This window comes from Engraulis encrasicolus, chromosome 16, assembly GCF_034702125.1.
Source record: "Engraulis encrasicolus isolate BLACKSEA-1 chromosome 16, IST_EnEncr_1.0, whole genome shotgun sequence".
Classification (NCBI taxonomy): Eukaryota; Metazoa; Chordata; class Actinopteri; order Clupeiformes; family Engraulidae; genus Engraulis; species Engraulis encrasicolus.
This window is the reverse complement of record NC_085872.1, coordinates 19,851,860-19,870,831: the sequence shown is the minus strand read 5'-3', so window position 1 is coordinate 19,870,831 and position 18,972 is coordinate 19,851,860. Positions and strand designations below refer to the sequence as shown.

Here is an 18,972-nt window from a genome sequence, read left to right as displayed (position 1 = left end):
CCACCTTCTGGCCCCTCATCCGTGGAGAAAACAATTAGGTTTCCCCGCTATCAGCCTAGCCACAACAATTTTTGTGGGACTATTCTTCATTCACCATCCAGTTAGCAAATGAGAAAATTACTTAACATTTGAGCTTTTGCAAGATATTGAAATATAATGCTGTTGTCAGTGGTCATCACGTATTACTTCCTGGTACGAGGCCACAAGCACAAGTGTAGGATGCAAGGTCGCATATTGGAACGCACACCCTGTGTGTCAGTCCGGTCCTGGATGAGGGTGTAGGAAACCACCTGCATTTTATTTCCTGCTACTGATGAACAATTCAAACCTGCAACAATTCAATCCCAAGACCCGAGTACAGCGTTAAACAGCTAGCTTTGGGTATGATCGATGTCTGACATACATTTTTTTTACTGGGTGATATTATACAGAATGTATTATTTTTAAAAAACATGCATTCTGTAGGCCAAGTTCTGAATTAAGTTGGGAAATTGCAAGGGGGCATCCTGGCAGCTTCTCAGCATCATCCCTGTATCTGGGTATACACCCTCCCCCTTGTGCCTAAAACTAATCAAATTGGAGATGAAGAATATGAAAAAAGAGAAATGGTGCCTAAAGTGAAACATGGTACGGATACAGCTCTTATGAGGAGCTGCATGCATGCTGCAGGTGTTTGAGGGCTTTTATCATTGATTAAATCATGAAGTTAAACATGTATTGCTCTACGAATAGCGAATATGTCACCATCTCTCATTGATCTTCATTGTTTTTCATTGTGTTGCTTTCCATGATTACAATGACCCTAAACATACACCTAAGACCAAAGTTGATTTTCTGGAGAGGTGAGAGTGATTCAATGAGTAAGTATGACACCCGATCTGCGTTTTGAAGTGACTTATCTGCTCATTTTCACATTATGTTCGATAGGTGACAAAACTTTTGTCTTGTGAAAATCTGCCCTGTCTGTGTTCAATGAAGGGTCAATCTTTCTTTGGTGCATGGAATTTATTTTTGTACATACATTTTCATTCGGGAGGGTTGTAGCTTTCATATGAGTGACTTCTGAAGCAATGTGATTAATTGAAAGTCAGGTTATTAGCTGTTATTCCAAACAGATGGATAGGCGACAACTCTATTGGAGACGGGTGTATTATACCTTCACCAATCATTTGTTTTATTTCCTTAAGCGCCACACATCCATTCTCATAAACATGTGTACAATAAATTGTGCTTAAAGAAATAGGCCTGTAACTCTGGAGAAATGAACCTTATCCAACCATGCCTTAGGATAGCATTTTACATATTAGGATAGCATTTTTACAAATTGGTTGTAAATGTAGCTAAGGTAGCTAAGACTATCTCTCTCTCTCTCTCTCTCTCTCTCTCTCTCTCTCTCTCTCTCTCTCTCTCTCTCTCTCTCTCTCTCTCTCTCTCTCTCTCTCTCTCTCTCACACACACACACACACACACACACACACACACACACACACACACACACACACACACACACACACACACACACACAACCTATGGAACTGCACCTTACCTGCACTCTCTGATCTCCATTTCCAAGAACTGCTTGCACTATGAGACTGCACCTCCAACTATGCTGCTAAATGCTGCTACTTGACCACTGGACTACAATGGACCATGATGGACTCACAGTGGTACAGCACAGCCTTGACTTTTTGTATTCCACTATTGGACTGGACCTGCACTACCACACAAGAACGAACACACACACACACACACACACACACACACACACACACACACACACACACACACACACACACACACACACACACACACACACACACACACACACACACTGCACCAGGGACTGCACCTTACCTGCACTACCCCAGTCCTGGAACATAAGACAATATAACATGCTGCTTACAATGCTTCTACCTCATCTACTACTTATATAACTATTGTTATTATACTGTTACCATTGCTACTGTTTTGTTATCATTTTATTGTAATGTCTATATTCTATATTTATCTTATCGTCTGTCTACATGTTAAATGTTAAATGTTAAATGTCCTTTTGTACTGTATTTATTGACCACTTTTTGTTACCAGTCCATCACTGTTACCTGCCCTGTCTTGCACTTTATGTCAGTCTGTAAAATTTCAGTCATGTATATGTCTATGTCCTGGCAGAGAGAAAACGTAATTTCTTTTTTCCTTGTATGTCTGTGCATATGAAGAAAGTGACAATAAAAGCTGACTTGACTTGTCTTGACTGACTTGTATGCTGAGGTTATGTTTCAACACTAGATGGCGCACCGTGCATGCGCTCTGGAGAGCGTTTTATCTGGAGAGGTTGTGCGGCAAGTGGAATGGATGGATGGGTGTCGAGTTCTTCGGAGCGTTCCATGAGTTTCATGGCCCCGGTGTCTGTTAAACGTCACTTGATGTATTTACGGTAAATAGATTCAATTGAGCACAAAAGTTGACACGCCATTACCGTTCCATATCCCACCATGTTGAATTTCTTATTGGAAAAAAAATGCCGTCTGTTGTATTTGCATCCATCTAGGCTACTCTAAACTAGCAACTGGCAGTGAAATAGAAAGCATAACGTGCCTTGTTCTTTCACACATAAATAGCACGCAGATATAGCCTTGGTCCTATCTTACACATAGCCAACACGCAATATGAATGAAGAAGTTGTCAAGCGTAGGCCTATTGTTGCCAATCCATGAATGAGTTAGGCTACCCTATTGGGGAACCATTGGGCATCAACACACACACCGTTTAATTTTGGAGTTAAACAATACACCAGTTTTCATATGATGACAAACGACAGAAATTTAGCAAATACCTGCCAACAAACAAAATGTTACACTTTAGCCTAAGGAATTCGTCGAAACGTTTAAATTACAGTCATCCATACCATCCATCAATAGCAGATTTCCGGTTGGCTTTTAAAATTAATCCAGTGCAGAGCAGTCTTCTCCAAAAGCAGACCTAAACAAAACGAAAACAAAAATCCAAAAAAGGTTCCTTGCTTCCTTGAATTATGGACCATTCCCGTTTCGTGCTCATTCCGGCACGCTCCGTAGTGTGCACGGGACGAGCGAGTGTGCGTATAGCTTCCAGCCAGTTACGAGCTGGTGCGTGAGTGAGCTCGAGAGGATGTGTAAATCCATGAGCCGTTGCGTGCGAAGCTCGAGCCTTGTCATTGAGAGGAATCCGCCACCTGAAACACGAGGATGTAAACGCCACCCAATCGCGTAAAGCATGCATGCACCACATCTGCCAACGGGGCTGCCCACTCATGTACACACATCTCATGAGCTCAGTTGTGTAGGAGACGAATATCAAAGTCTAGTCTAACCGAAAAATATCCATTAGCTCCCAAACGATAAGTGTTTTATTACTCTTAATGCAGACTGTCAACAGTTGCAACCCATTCGTTTCATAGCTCCGAGACTTGCCCACTGCTGTCTCCTAATTACTTTTTTGGGAGAGAAGTGCAACAGCATCAATCCGGAGACTTTGGTAAGTTCATCATTAACATATTAGTTGCCACTGTCTGGTTAAATTGTTTATTTGTATAGACTTGAAAACTCTGAGGGATGTTGTCAAGTTGCACACCAGTGCCATGCGCTCCTTTGTTGTCAAACAATAGCACAGCAGCACAGGGCAATCCGGGTCGTCCTAATGGGAGTTTCAGACAATTATCTCTGTCTATCAATACTTACACGGCACCAGTCAGTTACTTCAGAACTTTTACTTCAACACAGGGCTATTTTATTTAGCATGTTTTATGCTTCAACTTCTGCTCATGTGTGTGTGGTGTGACATTTGGGACGGTTTTGGGACAGGTTGATTGACAGACATCTTTCTAGTGCCATGATTCCACCGGGGGACTGTTTGTATGCCGGGAGGAAGAGAAGAAAGCCTATTCAGAAACAGTTGAGTATTCTTCTTTTTTTCCCTCAACAATCTTTTTTTTTTTCATAAAAGATACTTTCATGAATTTGCCAACGCCTTTTATATTTTTCTAATGATGCCTTAACTTTTTGAAGAAGAGACTAAAACTAAACTTTGCACAACATTGTATACTGTTGAAGGGGTGGAAACAGATTATATTTATTAAAACATGTTTTTTTTAATGCCTTTACATATTTGGGCGTTCTTTAAAATATTTTTCTTTCCTTTATTTCCTTGACTTTGGAACAGGAAGGCTATACTTTCAATGTAGTCAAACCAGTAAAAACCTGATGGTGCAAGACAAAAAGCAAATTCATTAATTTACTTAATTATTCTCTTAATTTCTTCAATTCTGTATTCACCAAATCATCATATCAATCAGATAATACTCACAAATGTGAGACTGTATCAAGGTTTTATTACTCTTTATTTTTAGGGACTAAAAAGACTTCACACTAAATTTGTATTGTAGACAGATCTGCTTTCTAGGAAAAAAAGAATCCACTTTGAAACAAACTCACTAGTCCATGTCCCTTCAACAGAACCTTGAGCTCACCCTGGAAGCCTACCGAGGTTATTGTGTTTGAAAAGACTATATAACTATTCCATGGAAGAAAGTTTTGTGTCTGTACAGTATCTGTGTATGTGATTAATTTGTTTAGAGTAACACTTTGGGCCTATTTGCATGTGTGTGTGTGTCTGCCTATTCTCTCTTTCTTCTCTGACCTCTGTGAAATCTCTCCCGCCTGCCCGCCTGTCTGCCCTCCGCCATCAGGAAGCCAGCCTCGGCCACCCAGAAGTCCAACCCGTCCAAACGGCACCGGGACCGCCTGAACGCGGAGCTAGACCGCCTGGCTAGCATGCTGCCCTTCACCCCGGACGTCATCTCCAAACTGGACAAGCTGTCCGTGCTGCGCCTCAGCGTCAGCTACCTGCGCGTCAAGAGCTTCTTCCACGGTAAGGAGGGTCCGATTCGAACAAAGGATCTCCATCCTCCCTCCCTTGTTTTGAGGGCTGGCCTGGGCGTCTGGCATAGCGGGCATTTCCCGGTGGGCGCTGTACCCTAGTGGGCCCCTATTTTCAGAAATGTAAAAAATATATTTCTGTTTACATTTCTGAAAATAGGGGCCCATGAGGATGCGGGGCCCACCTCACCTGTGAGTCAATTTTGCAGCGCTAATTATGAGAGGCCCCTTTAAGCCAGAAGTGCCCGGGCCCTATTCCTCCCCCAGGCCAGTCCAGCTTGTTTTACTGTGCTGTGGTGGTGGTGGTGGAGGCTTTGTTGTGTTCATTTGCATATGGCCGTTGGGAGATTTTTTTTTTGGGGGGGGGGGGGGTGCAGACACACCACCCCGCCTCCTGCCTTAACCCCAAAACTGTGTCCGCACCCACACGCCACCTTTCGGATCCTGATATCAATGGCACTGTGGCCCTTCCCTGGTGAGGAGACACAGGGCTTTGTTCAGATCTAATGAGATGAACACCTCTAAACTGTAGTGAGCTGTCTCCCTCAGCCAGACTTCCCCAGTGCGGATTGAGTTTCCTTTGCCTACAAGCTTTGCATGGTGAGGATGGGTATAGTAAAAAAGGGGGCTCGCATGCTCACATACTCACATGTTCACTTACGGTTTTGGTGAATACATGTTAGTGGGTATGTTCACCACAATGTTATTCTGTTTCATTGAAGTACATGTTATTTTAAACTGCCACAGGACTATATAAGTTTATAATGAGTGTATGTTTTGCAATAAGAATGTCTGAGTGTGTTTTTAATTTAAGATAAGTAATGCCCCTGTGTAAGGCCTTTTTGTTCATCTCTGGGGATGCAAGAATGAAGACTGATACAACTTTAGGACTTTGTCATGTAACCCTTAAGACATCTGAAGCACATTGATACTTCTTGAGCCCTCGGCCAGCATGGAATGTTAACCCCATCATTCCATTCGCGGAAACATTTTCATAGATCGGCTTTCTTTTGTTATCTACTCAGACTGTATAAGGTCTTTATAAGATATTAATGGTCTGAATCATTAATAAAAACAAAGAAAACGGAAACTACTTATTTCACTTTTGGAAATATTAAAAAGTTAGTTCACAGATGCTGGTGTGCAGGCAGAATGTATTGCTCTTTATATGAGACTGGAGTAAATGGTTTGTACTGATGACTCTGATGAGTTGATGATGAGATATAACTGCTGGATAAATTGAGGGTCTGTTGACGTATGGAATCAGAAAGTAGCTTTATAGATGCCACTGGCTATGTGTTGTGTCCTTAAGGATGTGAGGAAGTTGAACAAAGGTTGAATTGTACTACTATTGGAGTGGTCTTAAAGATGGACATTTATTTATGAGTGTATTCGCTTGGAGTTGTGTATGTGGTATAGTGCTTTGTGTATTTGTCTATTTGGCGAAGTGTCCTTTTTCGTTCATTATATTGCATCTGTGTTTTGTAGTTGTCTGTTTGTGTATTTGGTGTTGTATTGGTTATGTATTGTCCTGCATGTGCATACCCACTCCATCACATCCTATAGCTCTTCCTCTATCCTCTATCCTCAAATCATGCTTGCTCCACAAACATCCACCTGGAACTACCATAATAAACACCATAAGCGTAGCTCTCCGAAGGTATGTTTTTTTTGTTTGTTTTTTGTTTTTTAATCATTGCACGTAATTGGGGAAACACTTGTCTGACATTTTTAATGAGCTGCTTCTTTAACTCGTCACAGAATCAATGTCAATGAGTGAGGCCATGCGAGCGGCCGTTGTTGCTGAAACAACTGTTGCATTTCACTTAATTTTCCCCTTCTCCACTATACGTTTAAAATTTGACTATGTCACGTGACGTCACTGAAAATCCTGTGATCCTGATTGGTCCCACCGCATTTTGGTTTGGGATCAGGGCGAATCCGGATGTCCTCCGTCCAGACCCTCTTGTGAGCTCCCGAAGCTCAGCGGAGATACACAAGGGTCTGGCGAGAGTCAGGCTATATATACGTAGAGGTATCAATGAGCGTAAAATGGAGGTCTATGCTATGGGAAACAAAGTCCACAACACCAGGAACAGGACTTAATGTCCGGTTTTATTTCAGTTTATGCTGAAGTCCATCACCCAGACTGGTTTTAACCCATTGTGTCCTGGAGCGACATATACGCTGCATTCAAGTTCTTTAGATTTGAGCAGTTTTGCTAAACATGTGAGTATGTTAGTGCTGAATGAACACATTCTCGTGCAAAATGAAGGTTCTAGCTTTTAAATGCAACTTATTTCATGTTTGTATGTGCTTCGGAGGCTGAAATATTTAGGTTTTAATAGGGAGAGGGCACGTTTTCCCCAAAAGGGCTTAGGACAAAATGGGTTAAGTGGATGTGTGTGTGCGTGCGTGTGTAGCTGATAGTAGCTGAGTGAGCGCAGTTCATACCGCTAGGAGAACATGCAGAGTTTGTGTGTGTGTGTGTGTGCGTGCGTGCGTGCGTGCGTGCTCTGTGCAGACATACACAGGGTTCCCACTGGTGCTTGAATTCTGTGAAGTGCTTGAAAATGCTTGAAATTTGTGTCAAGTCAAACTCAGTAAGCCAAATAATATAAATAAATTGTTCAGGTGCATCAAAAATCTGATGGAGTGAGATGTCGGATGGGATTTGCCATTCGACACCCTAAAATTGCTTAGAATGCAGGAAATGACATCTTAAAAACACAAACTTTCCTGCGGGAAGACCTGCGGGTGCTGGAAAACTGAAAATGTGGTGCTTGACGGTGCTTGAAGAGTGCTTGAATTTCATGAAAAAGGTGTGGGAACCCTGCAAACAAGCGCTGTATAGTAACTGTGATAGTAACTGAGTGCTGAGCTGAAAGCTGATGAGTGCTGTTCGCACCACCAGGAGGACAGACAGGGGGACATGACTTAACATGCACCACTCTGATCATCTTTTTCTATGTGTGTAAATTGCGTGTGTGTTTGTGTGTGTGTGTGTGCGTGCACGCGCAAATATGAAAGAGCGGGAGGGAGATAGAAAGTGTGTGTGTGTGTGTGTGTGTGTGTGTGTGAGTGTGAGTGTGTGAGTGTGTGTGTGTGTGTGTGTGTGTGTGTGTGTGTGTGTGTGTGTGTGTGTGTGTGTGTGTGTGTGTGTGTGTGTGTGTGTGTGTGTGTGTCTGAGAGAGAGAGAGAGAGAGAGAGAGAGAGAGAATAGAGGAAATGAGTATAAATAATCACTTTCTTTAAATTCTGTCAAAAGGAAATTGCGTCAACACCGTAAAGGAACAGCTCTCAGTTCCTCCATCCTTGTCTTGCTTTGCGTGATTATGTTTGCATGTGTGTGAGGGTGTTTGTGTGCGTGTGTGTGTGTTTGTGTGTGTGTGTGTGTGTGTGTGTGTGTGTGTGTGGGGGGGGGGGGGGGGTATCCATGTCCATGTTTGCGTGTGTGCGCGCAAAAGATGCACATTTGTGATTGTGTGTCCATGTGTATGTATGTGTACTGTGTGTTCAGTTTAGCCGCATTGCCTTGTGCCTAATTTCCAATTGGCATCTCTCTGGTATGCACAATCCATCATCTCCCCATGGTCATCCGTAGATTTCTATCCTGCTTGTGCAAAAGACCCCGCCAACACCCGACCACCCAACCCCCGGGCACCGCACTGCTAGCTGCCTTTGGGTGTTTTTGAATAAGTATAGCACAGTGCAGGCAGGGGTTCCCAAACTTTACCATGGCAAAGCCCCCCATATATTGGTAGCAGGCTTGTACAAAATTCCGAATTGGAAGAATTTGAATTCAAAGTAATGCCACAATATGAACACTAGGTGGTGGTGTTCTATGTACTCTCAATGGGTGGTGTAGCTTAAATTCAAAGAAATTCAAGGTAATGATACCACCTAGTGTTCGTATTATGGCATTACTTTGAATTCAAATTCATCCAATTCGGTATTTCGTACAAGCCTGATTGGCAGATTCCAGACAAGGCCTCCTTACATGAATTGTGTCTGTGAGTAGTGGCCCACAGGGATAGGCTGTATAAAAATAATGATAATAATGGAGTTGTTCAAAGAAGCAATAGATTATTACAGTATATCATAATACACTTAAAGTGATACTGTCCCATTTTTGGAAATAAGCTTATTTTACAGCTTCCCTTGAGTTAAATAGTAGGGCTTTACCATTCTACTGTACTTTCAACCGTTCATTGAGTATGGCAGTGCAAATTGTACATCCATGCTAGCAGTTAACATTGAGTCCTATGAGACCAGCTGGCGGCTAACTGGTCTCATAGGAGTCCATGTTAACTGCTAGCTTGGAGGTAAAATTTGCACTGCCGTACTCAGAGAACGGTTGAAAGTACAGTAGAATGGTGAAGCCCTACTATTTAACTCAAGGGAAGCTGTAAAATAAGCTTATTTCCAAAAATGGGTCAGGATCACTTTAACTAATGGAATATTGTTTAGCTTATTTTGTTTGATTTTGTTGTACAATTATTATTTATTTTGTTTTTGCAATACTCTTCCCTCCAACTTGCTGCGGCCCCCTAGCACCCTAGCACCCTGTCACGCCCCCCTCAGGGGTCCCCAGTAGGGGTGGGCGATATGGCAAAAATGTTGTATCACGATATTTTAAGATGAAATCACGATTTCGATATTTTATCACGATCTTCCATCCAAAAAAATAAAAACAACAAAAAATAACTTTCATATACTTGCAATTTGTAATTTGCAGTCAATAAAATGTTAACACACTGATGATACTCTCATAAAGTGTACAATTGGAATACAATAATGTAAAGAATGAAGACAACAACACAAGTGAAAAACGTCACTCTGATACTGATAATAAACATCCTCACTGCAAGACGATCTATACGATTTCTCCACTTTGGCAGATTCGAGACGATATTTTACTCAATATCGCGATTCACGATATAATATCGTCAAATCGCCCACCCCTAGTCCCCAGCCCCCACTTTGAGAACCCCTGGAGTAGTGAGCCTGCCTGCTTGGATGGCCTCTCTTTTTTCCCTCCAGTTTCACCTTGTGGATAATTACATCAGATGAACTGTCACGGTGCGCGGGATGTTCCAGGGGTCGGGCGGCGTGACCCCTGCCATTCAAGGGCTGTTGTGTTATGGGGCCGCTGCTGTTGCTGGGGACCCCTGCCACATGCATAAGACATATAGGGGAGCCTCCCGGTAGCCGAGACAGCGCAGATATTAACTCTGTCACAGCCTTGATCCTCCGCCGCCACAACAAATGTGTGATTAATTCAGTCGTCGGATATTTGAACTTTTCGGATCTCAGAGCTCACCTTTTTCCTCAAATTTATCTTGCTGTGGCCTTCTGTGTATGAGGAAGTTTGTGTTGCGAGGCGTGTATGGTCTGAATAATATGCGTTGGCCTTTACATGTATGTGTATGCCTTGTGCTTCTTTGCCCCTGGTGTGTTTGTGTGTGTGTGTGTGTGTGTGCGTGTTTGTGTGTGTGTGCGTGTGTGTGTGTGTGTGTATGTGTGTTTGTGTGTGCGTGCGTGCGTGTGTGTATGTGTACATGCATGTGTGTGTGTGCGTGCGTGCGTGCGTGTGTGTGTGTGTGTGTGTGTGTGTATGTGCGTGCGTGCCTGCGTGTATGTGTGTGTGTGTGTGTGTGTGTGTGTGTGTGTGTGTGTGTGTGTGTGTGTCTGCGTGCTTGTGTGTATGCGTGCCTGCATGTGTGTGCGTTCCTGCATGTGTTCTTTTCAGTTTCATGTTATCTTGTAACCCTTGAGTGATGTCAAAAGCTGTTGATGTATGGGGACGTGTGGCAGATTGATGTGATATCCAGACCCCCCTGGCCCTCATGAATGTGGAGGGGTCACCACTGCTCTTCTCTTGCCAAATTTATTCCAACATGTCTGTCTAACATGTCTGCCTGTTGGAAAACATTTTACATTCCTGTATCATTCGTTTTTGGGAACACAGAAGAAAAATCTTGCACACTGACCATGTTGCAGTTCCTTGTTTGTTTGTTTGTGGTTTTGTTTTTGTTTTTTTTCACGAAGTCATTACTTTTAAGACATTTGCAAGTTTTGTTTTGACATGTTTCGACGGTTTAACTTCTGTCTTCATCAAAGTGCGATGAAAACGAAAGTTAAACTATCAAAACATGTCAGGTAAAGGATACAACTTTTAAATGTCTGAAACAAAAGAAAACGTAACGTAACGTAGACTCGATTTAGCAAGAAGACACAATTAACATTATAGTGCCTTAGTCTTAAACCTTGTATGCTCCTGAGTAGTGAGACCTGCATTTCTCTGCCCTTTCCAATGCGCCAGCTGGTTAAAAAGGTCTCCAACAAGCTCTCACAAGTTGTACAGACTATCGGTATTGAAATTAACTTCTTACATTTATGTCCTCCCTGTTTAACAGTGAGAATAGGGGACTGAAATCTGCATCAGACATTTTGTGCACAATATAAACACAGATCTGAAGTAAAGCTAAAACTTTTTGGACAGCCTTGCAATAGGATGAATCTTTTTTTGTCCCCTTTTCCATTGTTTTGTCACAATCTCCAGGCTTCTTTTTTTTCTTTCTGTCTCTATAATGGCTCTTCTTTGTTCCAAAGTCTCAGAAGTTGTGCCGAGACGTGTTGCATGCATGTATATGATGTGTATGGGGCCGGCGCTGCTCTGTATAGCCGAGCGTATAGATCAGGGGGGCGTTAGTGTGCCCGCCCGGTGGCCACCATCCCAGCAGTGCCCATTGTGCCGCAGTCTCAAATGAGTAATTGCATAGATTGGTCCGGCATGACAAAAGGCCGTAAGTGACTGACCCCAAATCGTGTCTGGTCGCGACACAAAGTATGTCGCCTCAGCACGTCCGAGCTGAGAACTCAGCATGGGGTCCTGTGAAGTGCCTTTGTTGGCCCAACACCATTGTTGGGTCCGCGTCTACAGCAATTACACTCAAATCCAAATGGAGCTCCAGTCCAGTCCTACACACAGGGCACATGCACACACACACACACACACACACACACACACACACACACACACACACACACACACACACACACACACACACACACACACACACACACACACACACACACACACACACACACACACACACACACACACACACACACAGCCCCATAATATAAGCACTTGTGGAGGCAGAAGAAATTATGGGAGGCACAAGATCATCATTAACTTCCCCTAGGGCAAAAAAAAGAAAATAGCAATGGACACTGTGTGCTTTCGTTTTTTTTATATGTATATTTAGGAATAGTTCTGCAAAACGGCATCATTCTGAGGTAACTCCTGAACATTCTCTCTCTGACTGGAAAAAAGCAACACGTGGTAACCAGAAGTAGCCTGTGTATGATGGTGTAATATCCTGTCTTTGGTTACAGTTGTGTTTCATTGAAAATACAAGAAAAAAAGATGGTGTGTGTGTGTGTTGTGTGCGTGCGTGTGTGTGTGTGTGTGTGTGTGTGTGTGTGTGTGTGTGTGTGTGTGTTGTGTGCGTGCGTGCGTGCGTGCATGCATGCGTGGGTGCGTACATGTGTGTGTCTAAACATTGTAAAATGTTCTCATTTGCAACAACAACAAAAAAAAACCGCAGGTATGCTGCTTCCTACCCAGGATGAAAAAAGTAATTTCCCATTATAAAAATAAATCTGCAACTTTGAGATCCTCTTCCCTCTTATACTGCTTGCGTTTGCCCTGCATGAGTGGCACGAGGCTGCTACTAAGGTAATCTCAGTGCCTTGACCTTTTTGGCCCTCAGGGGCCCCTGTACCATGTGCTGAGTGATGGTCGTGTCTCCTGTTGCCATGGCGCTGCCAAAGCAGGCACTTAGGCAGCACGCTAGCCAGGCCTGTACCGTACCTCTGCAGCGGCTGCTTACAATAGGCTTACAGCCAGGCCTAATGGGATTGCAGCATGCATACAGCACACCACGGTGAACACCACGCCATGATCATGCAATATACTCAGGGCAGCCGGCAGGTGGGGACAAAGGGGACAGTTGTCCTGGGCCCAGGGACGGGGTGGGGGGGTTCTTGTTACATTGTATGTATTGGATGGGGGGGGGGGGCCTTTCAGATGACTCTGTCCCAGGCCCAGGCAAAGCTGTCAGTGACCCTGAATATACCTTTTAGGTTGTGTATATACGTACATCTATGAAAACATACATAATGAATGTACTATATCAAAAAATGTAAAAGTTTTAATTGGGGAAAAAATAGAATAGGATAGGATTGTGCAACAGGTGTACAGGCTGTGAGAGTCTTTCGACACTTGCGAGAGAGAGAGAGAGAGAGAGAGGGGGGAAGTTGCCTGATTTGCCTCCTGCGTGATGCCAGCATGGCTTGCGTGACAGGATCTGCAAAAGGTGTCAGTGGGTCAGCAGATAGTATCAGCAGCGGCCTGCCCTGACTTTCACCATTAGGTGGCATCAGCCGATGTCATACTGTCATACTACTACACAGGATGGGACGGGTGCTGCGGTGTCTCTTGCTGCTACTAAATTGGTCTGTTGCACTTGCTTGTCTTACTTTAGTCTTTTTTCCTTTTTTTCTTTTTAAAAGAAGACATTTTTAATGTTTTCAACGAAAATATTTGCAAAGAATTGTGACAGGGAATGGAAGAGAGTGAGCAAGAGGGGAGAAAGGGGAAAGAGGAAGAGAGATAAGAGAACATGCAGAGAGACCTGTCAGAGCAAGTGAGAGAGAGAGAGTGAGAGAGAGAGAGAGAGAGAGAGAGAGAGAGAGAGAGAGAGAGAGAGAGAGAGAGAGAGAGAGAGAGAGACAGAGAGACAGAGAGACAGAGAGAGACAGAGCAGTGTTGGATGTTAAAGGGTAATAAGTGTTCCAGTGAGCGCTTAGTGAATGTTGCGTGACTGAAACCCCGGCAGAGCTGCACTTGTTCACTACAGCCATTCGGTACACTGTGCAGCAAGTGCTCTGTGAGCATGTGTGTGTGTGTATGTGTGTGTGTCTGTGTGTGTCTACTGAAGTATTAGGTGTTCCTTTGGCAATACATTGCAGGTCTCACATCATCACTAAAAGTTAATACATACTGTACATCACACTTTTTTTTACTTCGCGCAAGCATTTTATTGGCATGTGTGAGTATTGTATGTAGAGTATCATTTGTTAATTAAGATGATATTATTTTAAATTAAGACCTTTCGACTATATTGCCTTGGGCACCTCATACTTAAGTTCTACAGTACTTAGGCTTACGTAAGTACTACTTACTGCATGTGTTTTGGGAACTGATCAGTTCAGTTTGGCACAGATCAGTTCAAAACTTCAAATGAAGTGTTCTGCCAGTAGAAATAGTTTCCCAGTATCGGTGTCCAGATCTGCGACTGCTACTCTGCTGTCCAGTGTCCAGACAGGGCTGTGAAAAGCAAAGCAGCACCTTGGCGGTGATTGCAGACATGTGTAGAGGAAGGAAGAGGGTGGATATGATCCCCATGTTCCCTTTACTACTTGATGTTTTTTGTTTTCTTCCCTCTGATCTTCCTAGCGGATGCATTCCTTGGCCATGATGTGCTTAAAACCCAGTTGCACTCGTTTGCCATTTCACGCTAGATTAATGGAGCTCATGTCTCCACCTAACGCAGCTCCCCTTTTATTCTCCACTCTTTCCTTCTCTCTCTCTCTCTCTCTCTCTCTCTCTCTCTCTCTCTCTCTCGCTAGCTCTCACAAACACTCACTCTTTTCTCCCTTTCTTTTATTCTTCTCCTCCTGTCCTTCTCTCATTTTTCCTCCTCATCTCTCTTGTCTCACACTCTCTTGCCATGTCTCTCTCTCTCTCTCTCTCTCTCTCTCTCTCTCTCTCTCTCTCTCTCTCTCTCTCTCTCTCCCTCCTCATCTCTCCTTCTCTTCCCCCCCCCCTCCATCCTCCGTGCTATTCTACTTCCAGCCCCAGGCTGCAGGTGCATGTTTTTCGAGGCCGCTCTGCTATGTGATTTATTGTCCCCAATAGCCAGCGCTATGGCCTCTCGGATGAGTCACAGCATCCGTCCAGACACTCAAAACAGCCAGCATCGCTTAATGAAAACCTGAAGACCACTAGACCACTAGGCTACACCAGTACACCACTACTGGGAACGAATCAGGAGCCGGTTGGTAGCCATGGGGTAGCTGTGGTGCAATGGTGAAGAAGTTGGACTGTAGATCACAGGGTTGCAGGTTCAATCCCCTTCCTCTTTCCATGGCCAAAGTGTCCTTGAGCAAGGCATCTGACCTGACCCCACACTGCTCCAGGGACTGTAACCTAATACCATGTGATGACTGTAAGTAGCTTCGGATACAACTGTCAGCTAAGTGTGATGTAATGGAATGGTTGGTTTGACTACCAGCTCTCCCCCTTAGATATGGCTGATCAATTTAGTCACTTATGGTGGCAGTGGGACAAAAGGAAAGGCAACTTGGAGAGAGATGACAACTACACTTGGCTGCCTCATGCTCTTCAGTCAATCAATCAATCAATTTATCAATCAATCAATTAATCGACCAACCAATCAATCAAGAAAAGTATTTATATAGGGCTTTATGATACTCAAGAGTCATTCAGTGGGGCAAAGTGGATAGTGGGGATAGTGAAAGAGAGAGTCAATAGTGAACGAGAGAGTGAAAGGAGAGAGGGAGGGCTGAGACAAATTTGAGGAGGAGAGATAGACAGAATGGAAGGAGAGAAAATGATGGAGGTGGGGGCCGACTGGGAGCTTGAGGAAATGGAGAATGCAATGAGACAGATGATCTTGCGGAGGCAGAGAGAGAGAGAGAGAGAGAGAGAGAGAGAGAGAGAGAGAGAGAGAGAGAGAGAGAGAGAGAGAGAGAGAGAGAGAGAGAGAAAGAGAGAGAGAGAGTCAAAGAAGGGGGGCAGAGGTAGAGAAGATAAAGAGAGAAAAGGAGAGGGATGACTACCAACATTGGGGGGGGGGGGGGCACTTTGACTGGCACTGGTGGCCATGGTTACCGTGTTTAACAGTCCAGTACAGTGCAGCGCTGTGTGTGGTGGCATGTAGTGAACAGCTTTAACATGCCAACCTCAGCCTCTTCGCTCTCCCTCTCTCACTCTCTCTTGCTCTCTCTCTCTCTTGCTCTCACTCTCTCTTGCTCTCTCTCTCCTGCTCTCACTCTCTCTCGCTCTCTCTCTCTCTCTCTCTGTCCGTCTATCTCCTCTCTCTCTCTCTCTCCCTCTCTCTCTCTCTCTTGGCCTCTCTCTCTCTCTCCCTCTCCCTCTCTCTTTGTCTCTCACACACTGTCTCTCTCTCTCTCTCTCTCTCTCTCTCTCTCTCTCTCTCTCTCTCTCTCTCTCTCTCTCTCTCTCTCATCTCAATATCATTCTTCAATTGGAGCTTGATGCCCAGGGGGCTCCTCTGGCGCTTGGCAGCAGTTAAAGCCTTCTTGGCACTTCCTCTCCCCGTCCTCGCGATCGCGTGCAGAACAGGGAAATTCCATTAGCCAAGCTGCAACATCCCCCCCCCCACCCCACCCCACACACACACACACACACATTCTGCCACCACTTTACCCCTTCGCTGCAGTGCCTACCCCCATCTCCACCCTCTATTGCTCCTCAGACACCCCTCACCCCCACCCGTGGCATACACACCTCTTAAATGCTCGATTGTTAGCGTCCGTCCTTTGTGAATGTGTTCTATCACAGAGACAAAACGATTTGAGCGCCATATGAGTGAAGTGTAACTACAGATCCCAGACATCTGGCCTTTGCTCTCCTCTGTTGTTGTTTTTTTCTGTTGTTTGGGGTTTTGTTTTCGCCTATTGTTGATACTCGCTCGGTGTCAAGACGTCATAAGGTCTACTTTGCTCTGCTGTGAATGAGTGTTCCGTCAGATGCTTGGAATCTTATCCGCCATTTAAACATTTCCAGTTGGTTTCTGAACATGATTAAAAGGATTCTTTTGGTCATTACAATGCTTGTGTATAATAATATATATAACATTTGACTTGTGGTAATGTCCTTCAAATGTACTGCTGACAGTAACAAGTCTTTTCCATCTGACTGTGGTGAATGCCTATCTGAAACCGTATCTGAGATGAAAGTCACTTCTCAGTACAGTCTTGCTGGCGTCTCCGGTTTGAAAGACATCCTCATGTCATGGTGAAACGTGAATACAGTAATTACAATGAAACGTGCTCTGTAGTTATGTTTCGACCTTGCACTTTATTACAGTTTATTACTTCCTCCCTTTCTCTTTGTATCAGCATGTACTGTAAGCGCCTATATGCAATACCTGTGCCAATGCAGAAAGAAAAAAAGTTTCATCCAAACGCATTAGGCTCAAGTTTGACATATATGCATTGTTTACATCAAAGTGTTAGTGTATTCAGGGGGGCCGATAGGGGGGACAAAGGGGACCGTTGTCCCAGGCCCAGGGAGAGAGAGAGAGGGGGCCCAGAATTGAGTCCCCATTACATTACACTACATTACACCTACTGGCCCTTTCAGATGACTTTGTCCTGGGCCCGCCCAAAGCTACCAGCGGCGGCCCTGTGTGTATTAACAGTTACATTGCCTCAAAGACAACATCCATTGATATGTTAGGGTCTGCCTCCGCAAGCAACTGGAAACCAATTCATCTGCACGCAATGGCATGCAAACTGGCGGTAAATGACCCAAATATGTCAGAGAGGAGTTTGGCGTTAAGCTCTGTTGCATTGCGTGACAACTGCAATAATGTCCGCCTGACATGCTGTGTCATTTTGCCGAAGCCTTTCTTTCTTTCTCTCTCCCTCTCTCTCTCTCTCTTTCTCTCTCTCTCTCTCGCTTCTTCCCTCTCTCTTCCTCTCTCTCTCTCTCTCTCTCTCTCTCTCTCTCTCTCTCTCTCTCTCTCTCTCTCTCTCTCTCTCTCTCTTCCTCTCTCTCTCTCTCTCTCTCTCTCTCTCTCTCTCTCTCTGTCTCTCTCTGTCTTCCTCCCTCTCTCTTCCTCTCTCTCTCTCTCTCTCTCTTCCTCTCCCTCTCTCTTCCTCTCTCTCTCTCTCTCTCTCTCTCTCTCTTCCTCTCTCTCTCTCTCTCTCTCTCTCTCTCTCTCTCTCTCTCTCTCTTCCTCCCTCTCTCTTCCTCTCTCTCTCTCTCTCTCTCTCTCTCTCTCTCTCTCTCTCTCTCTCTCCTACTCCTCCTCCCCATCGGGGAAGAGTTCTTCATGCACTGGTACCTTGTCACTATGATGTAATATCACGAACACCAACATGGCACCTTTTGTTGTGAACAGAAATCACTACAAGAATCTGGGCAAGTGTGTGTGTGTGTGCGTGCGTGTGTGTGTGTGTGTGTGTGTGTGTGTGTGTGTGTGTGTGTGTGTGTGTGTGTGTGTGTGTGTGTGTGCGTGAGTGTGTGTGCGTGTGCGTGTGTGTGTGCGTGAGTGTGTGTGTGTGTGTGTGTGTGTATCTGTGCGTGCACGAGTGCTGCATGTCCATAAACATTTAAAAAGGATCGTATTGTACCCACCCTTTCCCCTCCTACATCGCATGCTTGAGAAATTCTTATTCCTCAGTGTGTGTGTGTGTGTGTGTGTGTGTGTGTGTGTGTGTGTGTGTGTGTGTGTGTGTGTGTGTGTGTGTGTGTGTGTGTGTGTGTGTGTGTGTGTGTGTGCATGTGTGTGCATGTGTGTTTTATGTTCGTATTTGGGGAGCATTTTGTGTCTATGCGCATGCGTGCCTGTCTGTGTGCGTGTGCGTGTGCTTGTGCCTGTGTGTGTGTGTGTGTGTGTGTGTGTCTGTGAATGTGTGTGTGTGTGTGTGTGTGTGTGTGTGTGTGTGTGTGTGTGTGTGTGTGTGTGTGTGTGTGTGTGTGTGTGTGTGTCTGTGAATGTGTGTGTGTGTGGTTGAGCGTGTGTGTATTTTATGTTCGTAGTGGGGAGCACATTGTGTCTATGTCTGGATTATCAGATCTAATTCCTTTGTTCACATCGTTGCTTATAACATTCATTAGACTTCTGTTTTATTTTTACTTCATTAATGTGATTTGTTGGACATTTATGTTTGCATTATTAATATGAATATTGCAATTTTATGCATGCTTTAA

General features: G+C 44.3%; 1 protein-coding gene across 1 annotated transcript in view; it reads left to right on the top strand.

Annotated features, from left to right (window-relative positions):
• The first annotated feature begins 3,332 nt into the window (after positions 1 to 3,332).
• ahrrb (aryl-hydrocarbon receptor repressor b) overlaps positions 3,333 to 18,972 on the top strand; it is a 46,430-nt gene continuing 30,790 nt past the window's right edge. Inside the window, exons 1-3 of the mRNA XM_063220264.1 lie at positions 3,333 to 3,513; positions 3,840 to 3,929; positions 4,724 to 4,905. Of these exons, the coding sequence (XP_063076334.1) occupies positions 3,868 to 3,929; positions 4,724 to 4,905 (244 nt within the window). The 5' untranslated portion in view covers positions 3,333 to 3,513; positions 3,840 to 3,867. The remainder of the gene's footprint in view (positions 3,514 to 3,839; positions 3,930 to 4,723; positions 4,906 to 18,972) is intronic.